This window comes from Salvelinus sp. IW2-2015, linkage group LG8, assembly GCF_002910315.2.
Source record: "Salvelinus sp. IW2-2015 linkage group LG8, ASM291031v2, whole genome shotgun sequence".
Classification (NCBI taxonomy): Eukaryota; Metazoa; Chordata; class Actinopteri; order Salmoniformes; family Salmonidae; genus Salvelinus; species Salvelinus sp. IW2-2015.
Genome location: NC_036848.1, coordinates 48564887 through 48588808, shown reverse-complemented (window position 1 = coordinate 48588808; position 23922 = coordinate 48564887). Strand labels below are relative to the sequence as shown.

The 23922-nt window shown below is 42.1% G+C and overlaps 1 protein-coding gene across 1 annotated transcript in view; it reads left to right on the top strand.

Annotated features, from left to right (window-relative positions):
* The window catches only part of LOC111968067 (neurexin-1a-like), a 594370-nt gene that overhangs the window by 484733 nt on the left and 85715 nt on the right, over positions 1-23922 (top strand). The window contains 3 exon segments of the mRNA XM_070444976.1: positions 3954-4125; positions 21643-21732; positions 23302-23624. Coding sequence (XP_070301077.1) covers positions 3954-4125; positions 21643-21732; positions 23302-23624 — 585 coding nt within the window.

The following is a 23922-nucleotide window of genomic DNA, read 5'->3' as shown; positions in this document are numbered from 1 at the left end:
CACACACACACACACACACACACACACACACACACACACACACACACACACACACACCCTCCAGCTGCATGAGAGGAACGACAAGAACAGGAGAACCAAAAAAGAGTGAAAAAAGATTGGAGGAGAGGAGAATAACCGTAGGATCAACTCATCAGTTAATTAAACTCAATTTCAGCTTGATAGGCAATTAATCATGCTAGCATGCATCGTGCTCGCTGTCTGGAAGGGGAGGGTTGAATCTCAGGGTTAAGCAGCACACACACACACACACACACACAGGATGGGATGGGTTGTATTTTGGTGTGCGGTGACAAACACACACACACACACACAATGGGTAGGGTTGGATCTTGGGGTGCGCCGGCAGTGTGGGTTATATATGTGCATTTTCCCAGGGGTGCTACCCAGCAGGGACAGCACTTACCCAGAACACAGCTCTCTATCCTGGGGAGTGGGGTATAGAAGGGCTAGAGCTGGTGGGGTATAGAGGGCTGAGTGTATGTACAGTAAGATGGACCAGGACTGTGTCTCAAATGGCACCCTATTCCCTATTCGGTATTCTAATCTAGTCCCTGGTCAAAAGTAGTACATCATGGAGAGAGAGAGAGAGAGAGTTTGAGATCATTTCTCTCTCTCTCTCTCTCATTCTCATTGTTTTGCCCTCTCCCCCTTCTCTACCTTCATCTCTCTTTGCCCCTAAGCTCCCACCTCTCCCTCTCAAAGTACACTAGTTCTTTTTGCTTTAGAACATTGTAAAGGCAATTTGTGACTAAATGCAGTGAATTCATTAACGAGACATTGGGGATCATTAAACAGCGATTGAAGGAGGACTATTAAAAGCCTGACTTTAATTGCTTTCGTCTCTTCTACTAAACCTGTTTTGATGTAATTTCTTTGCTGTGGAGTAAGGGCCCCATAAAGTTATGAATTAGTGTCATTTTTAGTTATGCGTTTGACAGTCCTTGAAAGTAGCTAGCTAGGTAGTTGCCCGCTCAGCACAACACAGTGCTGTCACTGCAGTCAGATGTTATGCAGGAGTCCTTGAGAAAGAGGTACACACTGCAAGCATTGCAAAAAATCTGCTTAAAAGAGACAAAATAATTCCATTATCAGAGAATGCAATGTATGGATACGTTTTTCTGTTGCATTCATACCATTCATTAGCCTTCCCTCTCTCTGTATATCTGCTCAGCTGACTGTGGAGTGCAGTGGCCTGGAATGCATCCAAAATGGTCCCCTATTCCCTATTTAGTGACTCTGGCTAAAAGTAGTGTAGTATCTAGGGTGCCACTCTATACACAGCACTGGTGTCAATATAACCGGCCATGCTACTGTGCTCATCTGATGAGCATTGTTCCCCGTGTGAGGCCCCCGGGCTATGTTCATGAAGCTCTATGTCTGTGATCTTGGAACACACACACACACACGCTGTGATCCTGGAGAGGCCACAGGGGGTCTATTCCCCTCCTGGAGAGGATTACTCTTAAGGCCGAGCGCCACTCCTCTCCTCCACGCCCTCCAGATCATCCTTCCATCTCTCTCATGCCTCCATCCCATCATCCTATCCTTCATACATGGAGTAGGGGTCAGGCTTCAGATCGTGTTCTTTAAAATTCTGTTTAAAACTCAATTCTGTGATTTGAAAAATGACAAAACAGGGTCCCCGCCACTTGTTTTGGTGTATAGCAGATGGTACATATCAATAATTTAAGTAACCATTAAACAGCTTCCCAGACTGTAGCTTTAAAGTGGGATTTATTATCAACATATTAACTGCAGAGTTTTCTTCCTTTTTTTTGTTGTCTGTTTCAAAACAAGAGCTGTGGGGGAGTGAGGGAATCTATTACTGTAGCTTTAATGGTATCAGTTGATACGATCTTGTGTTAGCGCTTGGCTTCCTTTGAAATTACATTTATAAACCAGAGAACCGTCCTAGTTTCCGTAATCTGGTGTGACACACTACAAATGTTTTTAATTGGGGTAGCTAGAAGTAGCTTTTGGCTGTGGGATGTGCTCACTACTTACTCTGTGTTAGAGGGAGGTGGCTGAGAGGGAGAGGGAGGGAGGGATAGACAGAGAGAACGAAGGAGAGATAGATGGGCTGAGAAAGATAGAGAGAGAGGCTATGCTGACTGGATAATCTCATGCAGTGTACTGCTGTACTGCGCTGTAGGGTTGATCCTTCAACCAACTGCTCCCAACATACAGTACCAGCTCAGAAAGAGAGATCGAGAGGGGGGGGGGGGGTGAGAAAGACAGAGAGAACTTTTACTTTACTGAGCCATTTACTTTATGTTTGTATTCTTATCTTTTATTATTTCTAATTGTTGTTGCATTGACCCTGCAAGCATGCATTTCATTGGACGGTGTATACCATGTGTATCCTCTACATATGACAAATAATAAGACATGAACTTGAGAGAGAGACTGCCTGACCTGTGTAGGGGACATGGAAGAGACAGACATTAGTGAACATATTTCTTTTTAATTATTTGATCATTTAATTCCTGTTTGATGTGAAACGCTGATTGAATTAGTATAATTTTGCGATTTACTCAGGATCTGAATGCCACATACAATCTGCCCTGAAACTAGATTCCCACCTTCTCATTGGATTCTAAAGCACTGATGGTTAAACTGATGAGGAGAGTTTTGAACTGTGCTTTGGGGCACACGGTGTCAATAGTCTAGGTGATGTGGGTGAGGCGGAGTCAGGCGCAGGACACAGAGATTAGTAATAATCTGAACTTTACTCTATAAGCAATCTTCCATCAAGGAGAACAAAAAACCAGAGCACATAAACGAGACAACTTGACAACAATAAACACGCACAAAACCATGATGGAACCAGAGGGTTAAATAGGGAATCAATTATAACGTAATGGAAACCAGGTGTGTACAATCAAGACCAAACAAAAGGAAAAAGAAATGTAGATAGGTGGAGACTAGAAAGCCGGTGACGTCGACCGCCGAACGCCGCCCGAACAAGGAGAGGCACCAACTTCGGCAGGAGTCGTGACACACAGCAATACACAGATGGTCTCTCTCATTATCCCAAAGACAAAATAGTCATCTTGATATGAAAAGAGTAGGGGGAAAAATTGTCAGTAAATTTTTTTGCTGAGTGTCATTGAATCTTGTCGCTCATAAAATAACAGAGGTGGTTGAGTAAAAACTACACACCATGGACAACTTAGTTTATTATACATATTTATTTATTTTATTTAACCTTTATTTAACTAGGCAAGTCGGTTAAGAACAAATTCTTATTTTACAATGACGGCCCACCCCAGCCAAACCCTCCCCTAACCCGAACGACGCTAGACCAGTTGTGCACCGCCCTATGAGACTCCCGGTCACGGCCGGTTGTGATACAGCCCAGGATCAAACCAGGGTCTGTAGTGATGCCTCTAGCACTGAGATGCAGTGCCTTAGACCGCTGCGCCACTCGGGAGCCTTAAAACATAGACTTTGGGGGAAAACATTGCTCACCCTATTGAATTAACTTGCATTATCTAATCAATATGTAGCCTACTCATATTTGTATTGTTTGGTTGGAACCTGATTTCAGTGGCTAAACAGAAATACATATTGATTGTGGACGTTGTTGTATCACTTGATTAGAACTGCTAACTACATTTATATTGACAAGGAAATCAGGTCAGGCTGCATTATTTTGAGATGTACTTCTTTGTAAAGTCTCAGATTTGATTAGATGACTATGTCCTTTCATTATGTAAACTTAATCAGATGGTATCTAAGGTATCTAAGGTTCTAAGGTTGAGTGGCACCGCCTGGATGTGGTCATCAGCATCATCATCACTGCACAAACACAATCACTCTTACACCTTGCTGTTCTTTATGAAGCAACCAAACACCTGCTTTGGAATATACAAAATACTCTTCCTTCACATCTCTAAACTTTCTCTGCTCTTTCTTCTTTGTCTCAACAGGAAAAAGGAAACATTGCAGTTATATTTAATGTCGGAACGGACGACATAAATATTGAGGAGACAGCAAAGTTTGTAAATGATGGAAAGTACCATATAGTGAAGTTTACGCGGAGTGGCGGTAACGCCACACTACAGGTGGATGACCTACCTGTCATAGAGCGCTATCCTACAGGTAAGACACCCACGCCGTATTACCTATCCAGCATCTTCTCTGCTCACAGTGCTCTCTATCATAGACTGAATGTACCTGTACTTGAAATGACCAAGAAGGGCAACTGTTGTCAGGAAAGGTTGATGTTGAGGTTAAATATTGGGCTATTTTAAATGGTGTATGAAATGATGTTGTTTTGTTGGTTGGTGTGTCTTATATATATATATACTGTGCTTCTTTCTCATGATAATATCATCTGGTTTTCGAGACAGTATCCTTTCAAATGTCAACATGTCAGGAGAACGATGACTGTCTGGTTGAGAAGGCTTTAAATGTCAACGCTTGGGGGTCTTGAATTCACAACATTTGAACTGCTAAAAAGGCTTTGACAAAGGCTATAGACGATCCAAGTCAGGTGAATTATTTAACATGTCTCGTTATAGGTGACAGCGTTTGTCATACAGGTTACCGTAACCAGGAAATGAAAAGGTTTTGTTACCTATTAACACCTGTAGCTTTCACTGAAGTCAAGACAGCAAATTGAAATGTCAGGACAAATTCTGGTGAATTCTGGCATATCTAGGCATATCTTAAATGGTGAAACTATGGCATGGGGTGACATTATATTTCCATGACAATTTCCTACTGTCCACTAGGGGCAACACGAATGGGTTCAATCCCAGTGCTAGGCACTTGTTTTGTATTTTTTTTGTTTTAACCATATTCCAAACCTTAACGCTTACCTTAACCACTTGGAATTAATGCCTAAACGTAACCCTAAAGCCTAAATCTCAGAATGAATCAACTTTACCCTAATGCCAAAATCTCTGAATTAATTCCTAATTTTAACCGACTAGGTTAGTTTCAGTTAAACTTTTGCGCATTTGACTGACTGCTGACATACGCAAAATATACTCGAATTAAAATAGCAACACATTCCATAATCTACCGAAGACACCACAGATGGCCCCACATGCCATAATTAAAAGGGCCAGTCATGACATATCTCTGTTGCTGCAGTTATGGCAAGGTTTCTTTGGAGATTGTGTTGCGAAATGGTCTACTCTAAATAAATGTAACAGTAAAGTGAAACCAGAGGATATTTGTTCTTAAGATCCCATTAATTGACATAACGATTGAAATATTGGAACGACCATGTCACTTCCTGTGATATCAGTTCCTCTGATTAATGTCTATCCTCTGGACAAACATCATGAAGGGAGACTCAATGATCATCAATGTTTGCCTGCAACGGCAAACATTTTCACTGTATTCTTATAATATAAGATGTATAAGATATAATATTAACATATTACTTGAGTAATGAGGAAGGAGCTTGGCTGCGTTTCAAACATATAAAAGACACACCCTCCTCCACTTACCCTCGCCTTATGCCCTTGGGGGAATCCCCGCAGCCATCTTTGCCGTCGATCTAAACAATTAGCCAAGCAAGGGAAGTTGGCAACATAAGCACCTCAGCCCTCCTCAGCCCTCCGAGTTAGTGAGTGTACAATTCAGTTCACTCCGGGGCCTGAAACACCCAATAATTCAATTCACAATGATTATACATCCACTAAAAAAAGTCAGCCAAAACTTAAAGCCAACATCAATATGGAGAACTGAACATACAAGTGTAATTTAAAAAAATTATGGAAATAAGTTAGAAATTGTTTTACTAATGCACATGAAGGCACAAACACGTATGGTAAAAGTAATAATGTTTTTGTTTGGTTAGCTTTTGGAAATGTTAGCTAGTGCATGCAACTTTCCCTGACATCACACTTCTACATTGTAATTTTCGATTTACCTGATATTGTCGGATGGCTAGCATTTGATGTCTGCGGATACGTTGTCTTCTAGCCAAGATATGAAATGCAATCATAATTGAATGTAGCGCATACAAAGCACACACAACAGCTACCGGTGGTTCCATGGTGACTGAAAACACAACCATGGGACGAATTTCTGGGAAATGCAAGAGTCAACTCATCATACGTCATGATGCGTCATCAGAAGTGTCCACTTCATTTGAGGGCTGAGGGTAGAGGGTGTGTCTTTCACGTGTTTGGAATGCAGCCCTTGCCTTGTATAGGGCTCCGACATGCCGCTTCCCTGAACGGGGTGAACCGTTCATACAAAATATTAAAAATCGTTTGAAAGAAAAACTGTGGTATATGAAAAAAAGTCAGAGGTACAACACTGTGGTTGCGGTCCAAACACTTAAAAGACACACCCTATCCCCTCAGCCCTCAAATGAAGTGGACACTTCTGATGACGTATAATGACGTCTGACGAGTATACACTTGCAGGGCAAGGGGCGTTGGAGGAAGGAATGATTTTTAAATGGACCACCCTTGGCCGGGAATTCGTCACTCGTTCATCTTGCGATGATTGTGTTTTCAGCCACCGGTAGCTTGTGGGTGCTTTATATGTGCTACAGTCAATTATGAGTGCATGTCTACTTATATTATATATATAATTATTAATATGCACCAACTGTATGATAGCTAGCAAATGAATTAACTTCTGAAGAAGGAAACCGTTTTATTTCTACAATTTCGCAAAAATAACCAAACAAAAACATATTTATTTTTTACAAGACCTGTTTGTGTCGTCATGTGCATTAGTAGCACAATTTCTAACTTATTTGCATTCGTTTTTACTTACACTTGTATGCTGACTCCTCCTTTGATGTTGTTTTTAAGTTTTTGCTGACTTTTCTTAGATGTACAATCGTCACAAATTTAATTATGGGGAGTTTCAGGCCCCGGAGTGAAGATAATTGTACACTCGCAAACTCGATTTAAAACGAGGGCTTATGTTGCAAACTTCCCTTGCTTGGCTAATCACTTGGACCTCCCTCCAAGACGCCGAGGGGGATTCCCACAAGGGCATAAGGCGAGGGTAAGTGGACAAGGGTGTGTCTATTATGAGTTTAAATCGCAGCCTATGTACATCCAATTAAGTATTTGGGTCTGCATAGTCCAATCACAGAGCAGATACAAGTCACATGGTCTGTTAGCAAACACATGATGTCACTTGATAGCTGCTATATTGTCCAATTACAAAGGAGATACAAGTCACGTGAGGAACCAATATACACAGGCAGTTAGGAAAGCAAAGGCTAGCTTTCTCAAACAGACATTTGCATCCTGTAGCACAAACTCCAAAAAGTTCTGGGACACTGAAGAGTCCATGGAGAATAAGAGCACCTCCTCCCAGCTGCCTACTGCACTGAGGCTAGGAAACACTGTCACCACCCATAAATCTACGATAATCAAGAATTTCAATAAGCATTTATCTACGGCTGGCCATGGTTTCCACCTGGCTACCCCTACCCCGGTCAACAGCTCTGCACTTCTTTACAGCAACTTTCCCAAGCCTCCACCATTTCTCCTTCACCCAAATATAGATAGCTGATGCTATGAAAGAGCTCCAAAATCTGGACCCCTATAAATCAGCCGGGCTAGACAATCTGGACCCTCTCTTTCTAAAATTATCCACCACAATTGTTGCAACCCCTATTACTAGCCTGTTCAACCTCTTTCGTATCGTCTGAGATCCCTAAAGATTGGAAAGCTGCCGCAGTTATCCCCCTCTTCAAAGGGGGAGACACTCTAGACCCAAACTGTTCAGACCTATATCTATCCTACCCTGCCTTTCTAAAGTCTTTGAAAGCCAAGTTAACAAACAGATCACCAACCATTTCGAATCCCACCATACCTTCTCTGCTATGCAATCTGGTTTCCAAGCTGGTCATGGGTGCACCTCAGCCACGCTCAAGGTCCTAAACGATATCATAACCGCCATCGATAAAAGACAATACTGTGCAGCCGTCTTAATCGACCTGGCCAAGGCTTTCGACTGTCAATCACCACATTCTTATCGTCAGACTCAACAGCCTTGGTTTCTCAAATGACTGCCTCGCCTGGTTCACCAACTACTTCTCAGACAGAGTTCAGTGTGTCAAACCGGAGGGCCTGTTGTTCGTACCTTTGGAAATCTTTATGGGGGTTCCACAGGGTTCAATTCTCAGGCCTACTCTTTTCTCTGTTTACATCAATGATGTTGCTCTTGCTGCGGGTGATTCTCTGACCCACCTCTACGCAGACGACACCGTTCTGTATACTTCTGGCCCTTCTTTGGACACTGTGTTAACTAACCTCCAGACGAGCTCCAATGCCATACAACACTCCTTCCGTGGCCTCCAACTGCTCTTAAATGCAAGTAAAACTAAATGCATGCTCTTCAACCGATCGCTGCCCGTACCCGCCCGCCCGTCTAGCATCACTACTCTGGACGGTTCTGACTTAGAATATGTGGACAACTASAAATACCTAGGTGTCTGGTTAGACTGTAAACTCTCCTTCCAGAATCACATTAAGCATCTCCAATCCAAAATTAAATCTAGAATTGGCTTCCTATTTRCTAACAAAGCATCCTTCACTCATGCTGCCAAACATACCCTCGTAAAACTGACTATCCTACCGATCCTTGACTTCGGCGATGTCATTTACAAAATAGCCTCCAACACTCTACACAGCAAATTGGATGTAGTCTATCACATTGCCATCCGTTTTGTCACCAAAGCCCCATATACTACCCACCACTGCGACCTGTATGCTCTCGTTGGCTGGCCCTCGCTTCATATTCGTCTCCAAACCCACTGGCTCCAGATCATCTATAAGTCTTTGCTAGGTAAAGCCTAGCCCTATCTCAGCTCGCTGGTCACCAAAGCAGCACCCACCTGTAGCACGCGCTCCAGCAGGTATATTTCACTGGTCAACCCCAAAGCCAACTCCTCTTTGGCCGCCTTTCCTTTGAGTTCTCTGCTGCCGAAGACTGGAACGAATTGCAAACTTCACTTAAGCTGGAGACTTCTATCTCCCTCACTAACTTTAAGCATCAGCTGTCAGAGCAGCTCACAGATCATTGCGCCTGTACACAGCCCATCTGTAAATAGCCCACCCAACTACCTCATCCCAATATTGTTATTTATTTTTTTGCTCCTTTGCACCCCAGTATCTCTACTTGCACATTCATCTTCTGCACATCTATCATTCCAGTGTTTAATTGCTAAATTGTAATTATTTCACCACTATGGCCTATTTTTTGCCTTACCTCCCTAATCTTACTACATTTGCACACACTGTATCTAGACTTTTCTATTGTGTTATTGACCGTTCGTTTGTTTATCCCATGTGTAACTCGGTGTTGTTTGTGTCGCACTGCTTTGCTTTATCTTGGTCAGATCACAGCTGTAAATGAGAACTTGTTCTCAACTGGCCTACCTGGTTAAATAAAGGTGAAATAAAATATATTTTAAAAAATCTGTTAGCGAACACGTGATTTGCTAACAGATCACGTGACTTGTATCTGCTCTGTGATTGCACGATACAGACCGTGAGGCTCATGGTTATTGTAGGTTTTGGTGCTCTTTGAAACAGAAACTGATGGTAAAAACATGATTTCTCAACACAGCAGTTGAAACATTCATAATCGATGGGCACTACATCAACATACAAATTGTTTTACAATCTCGGTAAAAAATAGGACATCTACGTTGGCACAGTAATATCGCCAGCGCTAATATGCCGCTAATATATCACAAATATTGGATATCACCACGGGTTTTGAGGATTAAGAATCCACTTCTGGAATTCCTCGTAGCAGCCCTATGTGAGGAGCCATAGGGGAGGGGCATAGCTCGTAGGATCAGGATTGCCTGAGTCTTACTCAACCATCTTGGCATGAGTACAAACCAGAGATGATTTCAACCTGTCTCTCCCACCTCTCCTTCTTCTGTATTGTTCGTTGACCTTTTCAGGCGGCCCAGTGCCTTCACCCACACTAAAGAGAGTTTTTATGGCTGGGGACAGATTCGCTCGACATTCCTCGCCTCAGGTAGATGGGTGAAATTAATGTCTTGTGACGTGCAGCGAACATGGAGGAACACAGAATACACTGTAGGGTTAATAGATTGACTGGCTCTATGGTTTCTATAAGATCTTAGCTGTGCAATAGAGAGACTCACTGTTCCACAGACACATAGACGGACAGGCACACAGACGGACATGCACACAGATAGACAGGCACACAGACAGACAGGCACTCAGACAGACAGGCACACAGACAGACAGAAAGACAGACGGACAGGCACACAGATAGACAGGCACACAGACAGACAGGCACACAGACAGACAGGCACTCAGACGGACAGGCACACAGACAGACAGGCACACAGACAGACAGGCACACAGACAGACAGAAAGACAGACGGACAGGCACACAGACGGACAGGCACACAGACGGACGGACAGACTATAGCTGACGTTTTACTTTCTCCCAACCAATTGTGCAATTAAAAAAAATAAAAATTAAACTTATTGTGTACATAATGTTGCTGCTACCGTCTCTTATGACCGGAAAAAACTTTTGGACATCAGAAAATCGATTACTCACCGCGGACGGGAAGACACTTTTTCCTTTAACGAGTCCGTCGAGAAGGATATCCTGCTTTCACTGGAACAGGCCCAGATCCACGCCTATTGCATGAAGAAAAGACGCAGGAAAAGGGGACGCAGATCGAGGATCCTTCTGAGAATCCGGAGGGGAGCGAGTAAACTCCAAATGCCTTCCATTCTTCTTGCTAAACGTGCAATCGTTAGAAAATAAAATTGATGACCTAATATTAAGATTATCCTACCAAAGGGACATTAAAAACTGCAACATCTTGTGTTTCACCGAGACGTGGCTGAACAAAGAAATGGACAATATAGAGCTGGCGGGATTTTCCATGCACCGGCAGAACAGAGACGCTACCTCTGGTAAGACGAGGGGTGGGGGTGTGTGTCTTTTTGTCAATATCAGCTGGTGCACAATGTTTAATATTAAAGAAGTCTCGAGGTATTGCTCTCCTGAGGTAGAGTACCTTATGATAAGCTGTAGACCACACTATCTACCAAGAGAGTTCTCAACTGTATTATTCGTAGCCGTCTATTTACCACCACAAGGTGAAGCTGGCACTAAGATCGCTCTCAACCAACTCTAAAATGCTCAACCAGAAGCGGCGCTCCTAGTGGCCGGGGACTTTATGCAGGCAAACTTAAATCAGTTTTACCACATTTTTACCAGCATGTCACATGTGCAACAAGGGAAAAAAAATCCTAGACCACCTTTACTCCACACACAGAGATGCATACAAAGCTCCATTTGGCAATTCTGACCATAATTCTATCCTCCTGATTCCTGCTTACATGCAAAAACTAAAGCAGGAAGTACCAGTGACTCGTTCAATACGGAAGTGGTCGGATGACGCTGATGCTACACTACAGGACTGTTTTGTTAGCACAGACTGGAATATGTTCCGGGATTCATCCAATCGCATTGAGGAATACACCACCTCAGTCATCGGCTTCATCAATCAGTGCATCGATGACGTCGTCCCCACAGTGACCGTACATACATATCCCAACCAGAAGCCATAGATTACAGGCAACATCTGCATCGAGCTAAAGGCTAGAGCTGCCACTTTCAAGGAGCGGTTGACTATAAGAAATCCCGCTATGCCCTCAGACGAACCATCAAACAAGCAAAGCGTCAATACAGGATTAAGATTGAATCCTACTACACCGGCTCCTACTACACCGGCTCTCGTCGGATAAGGCAGGGCTTGAAAACTATTAACACATATGTAGGAATGCTGTTCATTAACTACAGTTCAGTGTTCAACACCATAGTGCCCACGAAGCGCATTACTAAGCTAAGGACTCTGGGACTAAACATCTCCCTCTGCAACCTGCACTTCCTGACGGTCCGCCCCCAGGTAGTAAGAGTAGGCAACAACACATCTGCCACGCTGATCCTCAAAATGGGGGCCCCTCAGGGATGTGTGCTCACGTCCCTCCTGTACTCCCTGTTCACTCATGACTGCACGGCCAGGCACAACTCCAACACCATCATTATAGACTGTTTTCTCTGCTAACGCACGGAAAGCAGTACCGGAGCACCAAGTCTAGGACCTAAAGGCTCCTCAACAGCTTCTACCCCCAAGCCATTAGACTGCTGAACAATTCATAAAAATCGCCACCGGACTATTTACATTGACACCCACCCCTCTTGTACACTGCTGCTACTCGCTGTTTGTTTGTTACCTAAGCAGAGTCACTTCGCCCCCACCTACATGTACAGATTACCTGATCTAGTCTGTACCCCCGCACACTGACTCGGTACCGGTGCCCCCTCTATATAGCCTCGTTATTCTTATTGTGTTACTTTTTATTATTACTTTTTATTTTAGTCTACTTGGTAAATATTTTCTTCTTCTTGAACTGCACTGTTGGTTAAAGGTTTGGAAGTAAGCTTTTCACGTTAAAGTCTACACTTTGATTGATTTGAAACACACAGACAGACAGAAACACACACACACATACATACTGTGTGTACACGTGCACACAAAGATGAATACCCCCCCCCCCCCCACACACACACACACATTAATACTGTAAGTCTTTAGGATATTTAGGATATTTGAACATTTTTTACTAATTTGGTTACTCTCTGAGACAGCCCCTTTGTGGCTTTAGCCCCAAAAACTTAAATACTCAAAAAGATTCTGAAGAATCATCGTTGCACAGAACTACTTCTAGAAGGAAGTGGATTAATTTAGTTGAAGGTTGGTTAGCGCTCTAATGAATTCAGTCACAGGTTTTCATTTGGTGTAAAGAGAAGAGTAATTACAATCATTCACTAACCGACAATATTTCTCAACGGCAGACTAAACTCACAGAGGGAAAGACAGAAATAATTGTAGTCAAGAACTCCTCCGGAATGTTTTTGAGTCAAAAGTCTAGAATGAATTGGCTGTCTAAATCTGCAATCGGACTGAAGCCCATATTTTACAAAGAAAATATAAACCATTTTTAAGGGTCCATATCAGTGAAGTCTAAATGAAATACTTGTCAGCTAAACATTCACATTGAGTTATCATTTTCTGTTTTATTTCCTAACCAATATATTGGAATGACCTTCATTATCAAACATGCAACTAAATAACATGTAAAACACTTGCTACTTTGAAGTGATTAAACATAACTTGTGTGGCTACAGCTTATTTCCAGTTTAAATGGTTTCTTTAGCCATTGTCAATAAGTACACATAAGTGCATGGTGAATGCAGACACAGACACATCTTATTGAAAAGCTTTGGTTGGTATTTTATGGACTTCATTTATAGACGAGACACATATTATGCACACACAAATGATTGGCATTTCCTCCATCTCCAAAACTAAATTAGCACACCTGTTTATTTTCTTTTTTCATTTGAACTTGACATGGACTTCAGTAAAAATCCATGAAATGAATGTAACTTTCCGAATACAGTTTTTCAAAGTCATTGCAATAAAAAAAAAATATATCTTAAGTGAGCTTAATTTGATTTTGTGCCACTTCACCATAGTCAGCACTATGATACCACTGATAAACCACCTGAATGAATTTAAATGTAACTAAAAATGAGGGAGGGAAGAGGAGTGGGAGAGAGATAAGAAGAACTGTGTCTAGTAATTACATATCCTTGTATTTCACATCTAGCAGAAAACATGCTGAACATATGATGGTGATATATTATTATTATCCTACAGTCTTAACAAGGACTGTCCTACTGGTGTCACTCATTGTAATTCTGGCTTTGTAAGACATCTTTGACTTTACAGAGCACATCTTTGATAAAGCCATTATATTAAATAACATCAAACATGGATATGCAGTCCAATATTATGTTACAACAGTAGTTTTGAATTTCCAAACAAGATCTAATCAACAGACACATATTCAAATTATATTTTCTTCAGTAGTGGTTGAGAGGGAATGTCTCATTTGATTCTGATTCATTATTGACATTTCTTACCAGATTCAAGTACTAACTAGTTAACTACCAGTAAAATATAAAAAAGGCTAGTTCAATGCAAACACCCTACAGTAAATGATGCCCTGTGTGAGTATTATCTCTGCTTACATGCCATCCTATAAAACCAGTCTAATTACTTCTAATCACAATTACTGTACAGCATCCCCCTCCCTTTTCCCCAGCCCTCCCCACTTAACTATCCCTAGTACTGTATTTCTCCCAACTCCTCTATGTTTTGATGAGCCTCCATCAATGCCTCTGTCAGTCTGGCAATAGGCAATTGGGTACCATTTGGGATGCAGACTGTCACAGACCGAGGCAGAACTACAGGCAGCAGGGTAATGGCCGCCCCCAGCCACTGGCCACTGGCAGGTTCCAGAGTGACATCATAATAAGAGCAGACGCTGAGGATATGGGAATGATGATGAAAAAGAAAGAGAGAGAGAGAGAGAGAGAGAGAGAGAGAGAGAGAGAGAGAGAGAGAGAGAGAGAGAGAAGAGAGAGGACAAATATTAAAAGGTAGAGGGATGGAGGGATCACCATTGTGAAAAGCAGGGGGGAATAATTGCATCACAAGTGCCTTCCCTGGTATAATCTCATTAAAAGGTCACATCATACCCATTTATTGAGGCATTAGAATGTCCTTAGCCCAATTATCAGAGGCTCTGTGTGCATTCCAAATGACACCCTATTTTCTAAATAGTGCACTTCTTTTGACCAGAGCCCTATGGGTTTCCCTATTGGCCCTGGTCAAAAGTAGTGCACTATAAAGGGGAATAGGGTGTCATTTGGGATGTAGATGCAGACTCAAAATAACCCATCCATTTGTCTTAGATGCCCAGTTCTTTTCCTTTCTCTCGTTCTTTTTCCTTCTTCCCCTTTCGTTCCCTCTTTATGTGGAGTACAAAAGAGCTGGACAGGCAGCCTCAGAAATCAGACCCTCTTCCTTATCCAGAGTCTGGGCCATGGAACTCATACCATAACAATGGTGCTGTCAAGCCCAGAGGGTACTGTAGCAGGGTAGCAGACACACACACACACCACACACACACACACACACACACACACACACACACACACACACACACACACACCCCACACACAACAACACACGCACACACACACACACACACACACACACACACACACACCATATTCTGTCTGCGTGAGGCCCAGAGGGTACAGTAGCAGGGTAGTAAACTACTCTGTTGGAGGGAACAGCTAATGCTAAAAGCCTGTCTACCACACAGCACACAAAGAGAATGGACTAGGGAGCCCTGGCCTTATTCTTCTACTGTTATCAGAGCATGATGCACTTACAAAGCTCCCTTGCTCTCTTTAACTCCGCTCTCTCTTCCCCTCTCTCACTCACTCTCTCCATCCTACCCTCCCTCCTCTTTTGATATTGATCCCTTCTTCCCTCTATCTCTCTCATTACTGCTCACTCTTTGTCTCTTTCTCTCCCCCTCTCCTTCTCTTGATCTCTTTCTCATATCCCCCCTCTCTCTTTATCTTCTCCCTCTCCATCCCTTCTCCTCTCAGGGTCAAACCCGGAAGGGGAAGGTTTGATTTGTTTCTGCTCTTTTAGCCATGGCTGCAGGAGCAGTAATGAATCAGAAGTAGTGAACAATCAGTAATGACACGCAACGCCATCCACGGGGCAGGCAGTCGATTGTATTATTCTGTCTGCGCTGGTTTACAAACACACACACACTGTATTCTGTCTCTGTGAGCTCCAGTTCAGTCTAGTGTACAACCAATCAGACCATTGGTGAGTCCAAATAAAAAGCTACAAAACAATAAACAGTGCACTGGTGCTTTCTTATGCCCAAGTCCTTTATATATATAAAAGTTAAACGTATTTAATAATATCAGACAAATTCTTCCATCTCCATCTTCTCCTCCTGCTTAATTCTTTCCCAGCCCTCTCTCTAAAGGAACAGTGGAAGAAACTATTTGCATATTTTGTTCATTTAATGTGGAGCAAAGAGCGAGGGGGCGTTGTTCTCAGAGCTTGTAATGAGATGAAAGCCAGGTCTTATCTGACCACTTTATTAACACAAAGAAAACAAGAAGCATGGGTGAGCCAGGTCAACTGGGACTGGGAGGACAGGGGGGCGTCTCAGTCCCAATCACTGCTGTCTGGAGGTGGGAGATAAGGTAGAGGTTTGTCCCTGTCCCGCCGTTCCCTGGCCCAGATCACCATGTACTCTGTTTAGAACAGAATGAATGGGTATGATGAATGGGTATGGGTGTTGCTGTGTTTAAAACCAGAGCACAGCATCGTTTTGTTAGTATACAAAAACAAATGTCCCTGAAGTGTAATTGATATCGCTATCACACTTAAATTAATCAGAGTTTTAATGCAGAAAGAGAGGATGGAGAGAGTGGTACTATGGCCATAGTAAGAAAAAACGACGATTACCTGCAGTAGCTACATATACAGCATGTGTACTACTCTGTGTGTGTGTGTGTGTGTGTGTGTGTGTGTGTGTGTGTGTGTGTTGTGTGGTGTGTGTGTGTGTGTGTGTGTGTGTGTGTGTGTGTGTGTATGTGTGTGTATGTCTTTGTTTGTCTCCTCACCCTCCCAAGCCTCTCTCTCTCTCTTTCTCTCTCTCTCAGGGGTCTTACATCGTGTTTACATGTCTTGCCGATAGCCTAAAAAGGAGACTGTACAATTTTCTCAACCCTATCATTTGAAGAGAGATTACTCTTTTGTCAGAAGATAACTGGGAGGCATGAACATACAAAAAGAATTGCAGCTTGTCATGAAATAAAGAAAGCAGTATAAAAGTAATACGAATCTAGAATGAGAGTTGCCCTCTCCCGCAGCGTGCTCTGCTTCGTCCTACACGACCCACATTTTCCCTCCCTCACTCCATTCCTCCTTCTCTCTTCACCCTCCCTCGCTTCCCTGACCTCTCTGTTTTCCAGGGGTTGAGAAGAACCAGGGCTCTTCCTCCTACTGACCACTCCTCTCTTCCATTCCACTCCTCTCTTCTCAGAAAACACAACCTGGACCCTCGTGGGTAACAAACAAAGTGAAAAAGCTGGCCCAACCAACCAACAGCCTGACACTGTCATATAGCTTTGACAGAAGGGATGAAGGCCCATCAATAGCCAAACCCTCCCTCCCACCAAACTAACTACGTCCCAATAACAATACTACTGTAGTAATCCACAGATTGCATGCCCAATTGCATTATTGCATTGTTGGGTTTTGAGTTTGCAAGAAAGGCATTTCACTGTACTTGTGCATGTGCCATTAAAACTTCAAACTTGAAAAGTACATTGCTTCATTCTAAGGGCTCTATTTTAACTAAATGAACACAATTGTACATCTAAGCGCAGGTGGTAGCGCGATAGGTTCAAGGGTGTGTCAGAAATAGTTTTGCTATTTTCACTATCACAGTTATCGGCGCACTTGCTGGCATTGGCGTGAAAGGGCTGAATTTTGATGGACAAATAAGTTGTTGGTGTGTCGAGGCTTGTCCACTCACTGGCCAATCAGATTGTACTCCATGTCTTAATATCTGGTTGCTTCAGATGGTGTATTTACGGTCTTTTATGTATTGCCTGTATTGCTTGTTAGTCCGTTATAGTTTGTTAAATGGCTTACAGGAACGAAATAACAAAATGTAGACCTATCCCATCTTTGGTAAATAGGTTAACTTGAACCCATTTGCAGTCCACATTGTGCTAAGTGATTGCATGGCTTCAGAAGCATTCACACTGATATAGGGTCTAGGCCTACTGTAAATTGCATTATGGCTGAGCATGGACATGTCAAACATTGTCAATAAGCAAGATTACGTTCATTATAGATAAGGCCTATAAAGAATGAATAATTCTAATAATATTCTAAACAAAATGAAAAAACAACTTGTTTTAAAAAGGCTAAGTCACATTTACAGCCACCATAATTTCTCCGCGTGGGCATATCATTTTAAAACAGCGCAGACTATGGAGGGTTTTACGCACATCAAAGCAGGACCTGCATGGCTAAAATAATGTGGGCCTGCCTACAATGAATAGATAGATACAAAGGGAAAGTCAGCTCACTGTTTTACTCATCTCAATCTTGATATTTTAATAAAGCTTTGGTGATTAAGATTAATTTCCAAGCGGTCTCAGGAGCCAAACCATTTATCGACAGTCTTGACTACTTTGCGATTCCATTGGGCAGACAAAAAAAGCCTTCATTGAGAGGAGGGGAGGCCATGCTTGGTTTTAATTCAAATGAAACAAAATAGGATGAAACATGTGTTTTTTTATGTTCCTAAATATCAAGTATACAGGTACCAAAAGCACATTAGGCTACTCTTGTTCCATGTGCATATGGTCATTGTGAATCATGGCTGGATAGGCTGCATTTCCACTCTCAAAAGTCATACCATAACCAACTGTGTTACCTCTAAAACCAGCTTTTGGTTGGTCTTAAATATCCTTATCAGGGCTGTCTGAAATTAACACTTTGGATCATGTTTTTAAGGACACACCTCAAGTATTTCCACCCCGCCCATCTTTTGCGCAAGCGAGCTGATATTAGACAGGTAAATTGCTGAACCTGGCGTTAGGCCTGGAAAACATCAGTGTACCAGTTTTTACATGATGAAATTGCAAACTAACGTGTGTTTGACACTACTGCCGCCTTAATGCCAGCCGAGAATAGAACCCTAAATGGTACAGGTACGAGACGATCCAGCGAGAATAGAACCCTAAATGGTACAGGTAGAGAACGATCCAGCCGAGAATAGAAACCTTAATGGTACAGGTAGAGAACGATCCAGCGAGAATAGAAACCCTAAATGGTACAGGTAGAGAACGATCCAGCCGAGAATAGAAACCCTAAATGGACAGGTAGAGAACGATCCAGCCGAGAATAGAACCCTAAATGGTACAGGTAGAGAACGATCAGCCGAGAATAGAACCCTAAATGGTACAGGTAGAGAACGATCCAGCCGAGAATAGAACCCTAAATGGTACAGGTAGAGAACGATCCAGCCGAGAATCCTAAATGGTACAGGTAGAGAACGATCCAGCCGAGAATAGAACCCTAAATGGTACAGGTAGAGAACGATCCAGCCGAGAATAGAACCCTAAATGGCACAGGTAGAGAACGATCCAGCCGAGAATAGAACCCTAAATGGTACAGGTAGAGAACGATCCAGCCGAGAATAGAACCCTAAATGGTACAGGTAGAGNCAGGTAGAGAACGATCCAGCCGAGAATAGAACCCTAAATGGTACAGGTAGAGAACGATCCAGCCGAGAATAGAACCCTAAATGGTACAGGTAGAGCCTTGGCTTGTGCGATCCAGAACGGCTCATAGGAGCAGATCTCATGTTTCTGTAGAGTGAGGCAGCTTGATGTACAAGTACACCCCCAGGACAGGACGCTAGTCTATCACAGAGCCTTACCCACAATCTGTCTCCTTAATGCTGAGTGCCAAGCAGAGACAATTTGGGTCCCATCTTTACAGTCTTTCGTATGACTCTGCCGGGGATCGAACTCCCAACCTTGGGGCGGACACTCTAACTACAAGACGAATGAGTTGGTCCAAGTGGTACAGTATGCCTGTGTGGATATTGGAACAGAGCCTGTATCTCAGCATCACTGTAGTTTACATCACAGTTGGCCTCTCCTAGCCTGAGGACTCTAAACTCTGCTCTGTCGTTTGGTCTGAGACTGTCATCATTGAAGTCGTTTGTGGTGACGAGGGGCATGAGGGGAGTTGTACAAAACAAAGTCATCAGCGATCTGATAGTCTCTAACCATTAACAGTATCAAAGCCAACAACAAATTTTCAAACCAAATTTTCAAACCGTTGATTTACCCACTGGCTCTGGCTCAACCCATTGGTTTCTGGACCAATCGGGGTCGGGTAGGTACTCAGATCCAGACTCATTGCGGGTAACAATCTAACGTTCGTGGGCAAGACGTAGCGTTTGGCCAGAGCAAGGAGTCTGGGTGGTTAGGCAACACTCATTCACCTCCCTGTCACAAGTTCAGACTGTCAGTAGCTTATTCAGCCAAACACACTGTGAGTAGCCTACTCACCCACCTTACCAGACCTTCCTCCACTCTAAGTGCTCTCACCATGTGCTGTGTAGACAGTTAAGATATGGGGGGTTGATATTTTATCCTTAGTCTGTATGGCCTGATCTCCTAACTCAGAATGACAGACATCTTTCTTACCTTTCACACTCAGACCTTCCTGCAGCTTCCATGTGGGGAATAGGGAAGATAGAGTGTGGGGAGGGGAGAGCAGAGTACACATCCTATACACTTTGACTGTCTACTTGATCTCTTAACTCCAACTGACATGATTAAAATAATCCTTTGCAAGGCCGATCCATCTTGCAATCTCATCCTGTTGAGTCAGACTTAGTTCCTGTGAGATCTGCTTTGTATCTGAGTCACGAGCTCGGAGCGTGACCTCCTTCAACCCCTCCAACCCTGCTACTATCCATCCCAGTCAATGCCCGTCCTCTCTCTCTCTTTCTCTCTCGCTGTCTCATATCCATCCCTATCCCTATCTCTCTCTGTCTCTCTCTATCTCTCTTCCCATCCCCATCCCTTCTCCAATCACTGATGCTGCTGTTCATTCTTGCTACACACTCCACACCAAATTACTGTTTGTCCCCTGAACCCTTACCTGCTCAAACAGAATTAATGTGGCTGATGTGACAAAACATTGTCAATCTGCCGGAGGATTGGAGCGGGTCGCAATTTTCTCTTTCTGGAGAGGTGATTGGTCTTGAAAAAGTTTGTGTCTCAAATACCACCCTAAACCATACATACTGCACTACTTTGACCTTATCAAATGTAGTGCACCATATAGTGAACAGGGTGCTATTTGGTAAACATCCAAAGCGCGGTGCAGAGTTTGGTCTCATTAAACTACTTCATTACATAACTTAGTAATCACCCTGACTTACTGTAGCCGTTGTCAAAGCCTTCACTGCTATTTGAATAGTGTTCCAGTATGTGTGCACCTATTTTAACACCTAAATATGTTGTGTCTTCGATTCTTGAAACGTCTATGTAGATTGCAGATGTTTTTGTTAGCTTATTGTTACCTGGTAATTTGTAAACTTGTTTAAATGGGGATGGAATATGTTTTATATATATATATATGTATATGTGTATATATATACTTTGTTTTCTACTCTAAACCATAAACTGTGTGCAAAAGGTTGAATGTTTTACACAAACGATAAATTCTGAGAATGTATAACTAGCTAAAAAAGTCTGCCAAAAAGAAAGAAAGAGAAGAAAGAAAGTGTGTTTTTGGAAATCATTTTGGCAAGACTTATGTTATGAAAATGTTAAATTTGTGATTTGGTTTTGGCTTCTACAGTAACATAACTTTATTAACCTAGTTGAAACTTCAGCGTGCTAATTCTCAATTAATATAGGAATAATTTGTTGGCTAAAATTAAAATAAAATGATTTGAGTAAGTGAAGTTGGGTCGATGAAATGTTGTAGGTAACTGTTTTTTTTTTAAACGTCAAAAACATATTTAAAACTTTGTGGCAGTTGTTATAGCTCAATGATTAAGTATTAACATTTAACCTTTGACTTTACAGACTTTAACCACTGAAATGTCTCTTTAAACTTTAAAGGCAACAATGATAACGAACGCCTGGCGATTGCTAGACAGCGAATCCCATATCGACTTGGTCGAGTAGTTGACGAATGGCTACTCGACAAAGGTAAAAACATTGATTAAAACTTCAAATAAAAATAATTTGATCATAACCCAGTAATACTTTTTGTAACCAATAAACCTTAAAAAAATAAATGTTCAGTAAAACTTAAATAAAACTAAATGATTTAAAACAGTTAAATGTAGCTAGCTAGTAACATTGCACACTTTTGCATATAATAATGTATTCTTCTTTTTAGAGATGTCAACTGTTTAATACGTCTGTCAGCTTCAGGTTAAAGGGACTGTAAACATAAATCTAACTATGTCTTGATGTAATGTCAACACTGTTAAAATGTACATAAATTATTATAGCATTGTTGTTATTTGATGTAAATACCTAAATGATCAACTAAAAAAGGTCCAGTTAAATTATCCATTCAGTTGATATTTGTAGTGTTATATTTGATACACATACATGTATGTGGTTGATTTATAATGGATCATACTGATTAAACTGCAATACATTTAAATGATAAATAGAGTGCAATATTAATTGGCATAAAGAAATTGAGTCCCTTTAACAGATTTTGTAAATATGTATAGGGAATGAAGATCAAGGAAATGTATCATAAAACGTAAAAGTTTGAGTGCATGCCTTTTTGTATGTTTCTAAAAACCAAGTTGTATCTCCCAACTAGTATGTGCCATGGTTATTTTTCATTTGAATGTTTTTTGGTTCCGTTTTTTCCGTTATTTTACTGTCAGGAATGACTCTTTTGTTACGTGCCTCATTTTTCACATCACGTGTACGTTTTAAGTTGCGTTCACTTCTTGCTAAAAGGCGGTCTTGAGATGATGATGATGAAAGTAAAAGGAAACATTTTAACCTTGGCAAAGCTTTAGAAATGTATGATAATTATCGTAATGAAACTCAAAAAGTCTATACATTCCACAACTTTGAATGGTGTTTTTTGGTTCGCATAATGAAACTAAACATTAAATGGTAAAAGTGGTAAGTGTTTTCAAAGGAATTAAAGTATGAAGCTATTCAAAGAGGATAATTGGACGCTATAGGATGACACATCTGTCAGGTCTATTTTCTCCACAGACAATTTCTCATGGACAATCTGTCCATTTTTTATTTCCTTTACTTATGCAGTAAAAACTCACACTTCCAAGATTGTCTTATTATTTCAAGGAATAAATCAATTGCAGTTTAGTACATTGATGTGAAGTAATGCGACAAGATTCACACGCCTACCAAGATTAATGTCCTTCCTGCAGTTAAGTTGATTTGATTGTCCTTTTAGCAAAGCTACAGTGCATTAATTTACAACAACTGTAAATGTTTTTCTTTATTCTTTCTCCCTTTGTTCCATAGCCATCCCATCATTCAAACCGCAATAAATTACCATGAGAGGTTTGCCTCTAGCAACGGGTAATTTATCGCGACTCATTAGCCGACTGGGCAAATGATCTGTCATTTTTCTTATGCGCGATTATTTTTCATCACTCTTTTATTTTTTATTTCTGTTGTGACTCAAAGTACAAGTAGGGAATTTGCGGCGGCAGAGTCCGTCCGCGTTCCATCCAACATACATTCTCGTATATATGTAACGTTGTTTTCCCGCAGGTCGGCAGCTCACTATCTTCAACAGCCAGACCACCATACAGATAGGTGGCTGGGACCGGGACAGGAGTCGCCCGTTTCAGGGCCAGCTCTCAGGTCTCTACTATAACGGGCTGAAGGTGTTCAACATGGCCACAGAAGGAGATCGTAACATCCGCATTCAAGGCAGCGTGAGGCTGGTGGGGGAGTCGCCCTCGTCCATCACGCCACAGTCCAGTGCCAACACAGCCAACCGGTCGGAGACGTCCACATCCATTATGGAGATCACCACGACGACGGCGTCCAGTAGGAGAGTGAAGCAGACGACGCCACGGGAACCTCAACAGGTAGGAGAACTCAGAACTTAATGAAATATATACTTCATTAGTCCATGAGAGAGGGACATTTCTCTTCTTCTTTTATCCAACCCCGATACACACACACACATCCACACAAACACACATTAGGTTCGAGAGGCTGGAGCAGAGGGCAGCCGCAATGCAGGGCCCAAACCTATTAGTCGTCTTCTTCTGTGTGTACGTTTTTGTTCTCTGCCTGGTCCCAGATCAGTTTCTGCTGTATAGCCAACTCCTATGTTTGTTCACATGCCAAACTTGGCATGACAATGACCTTAAGAGTTTTCAA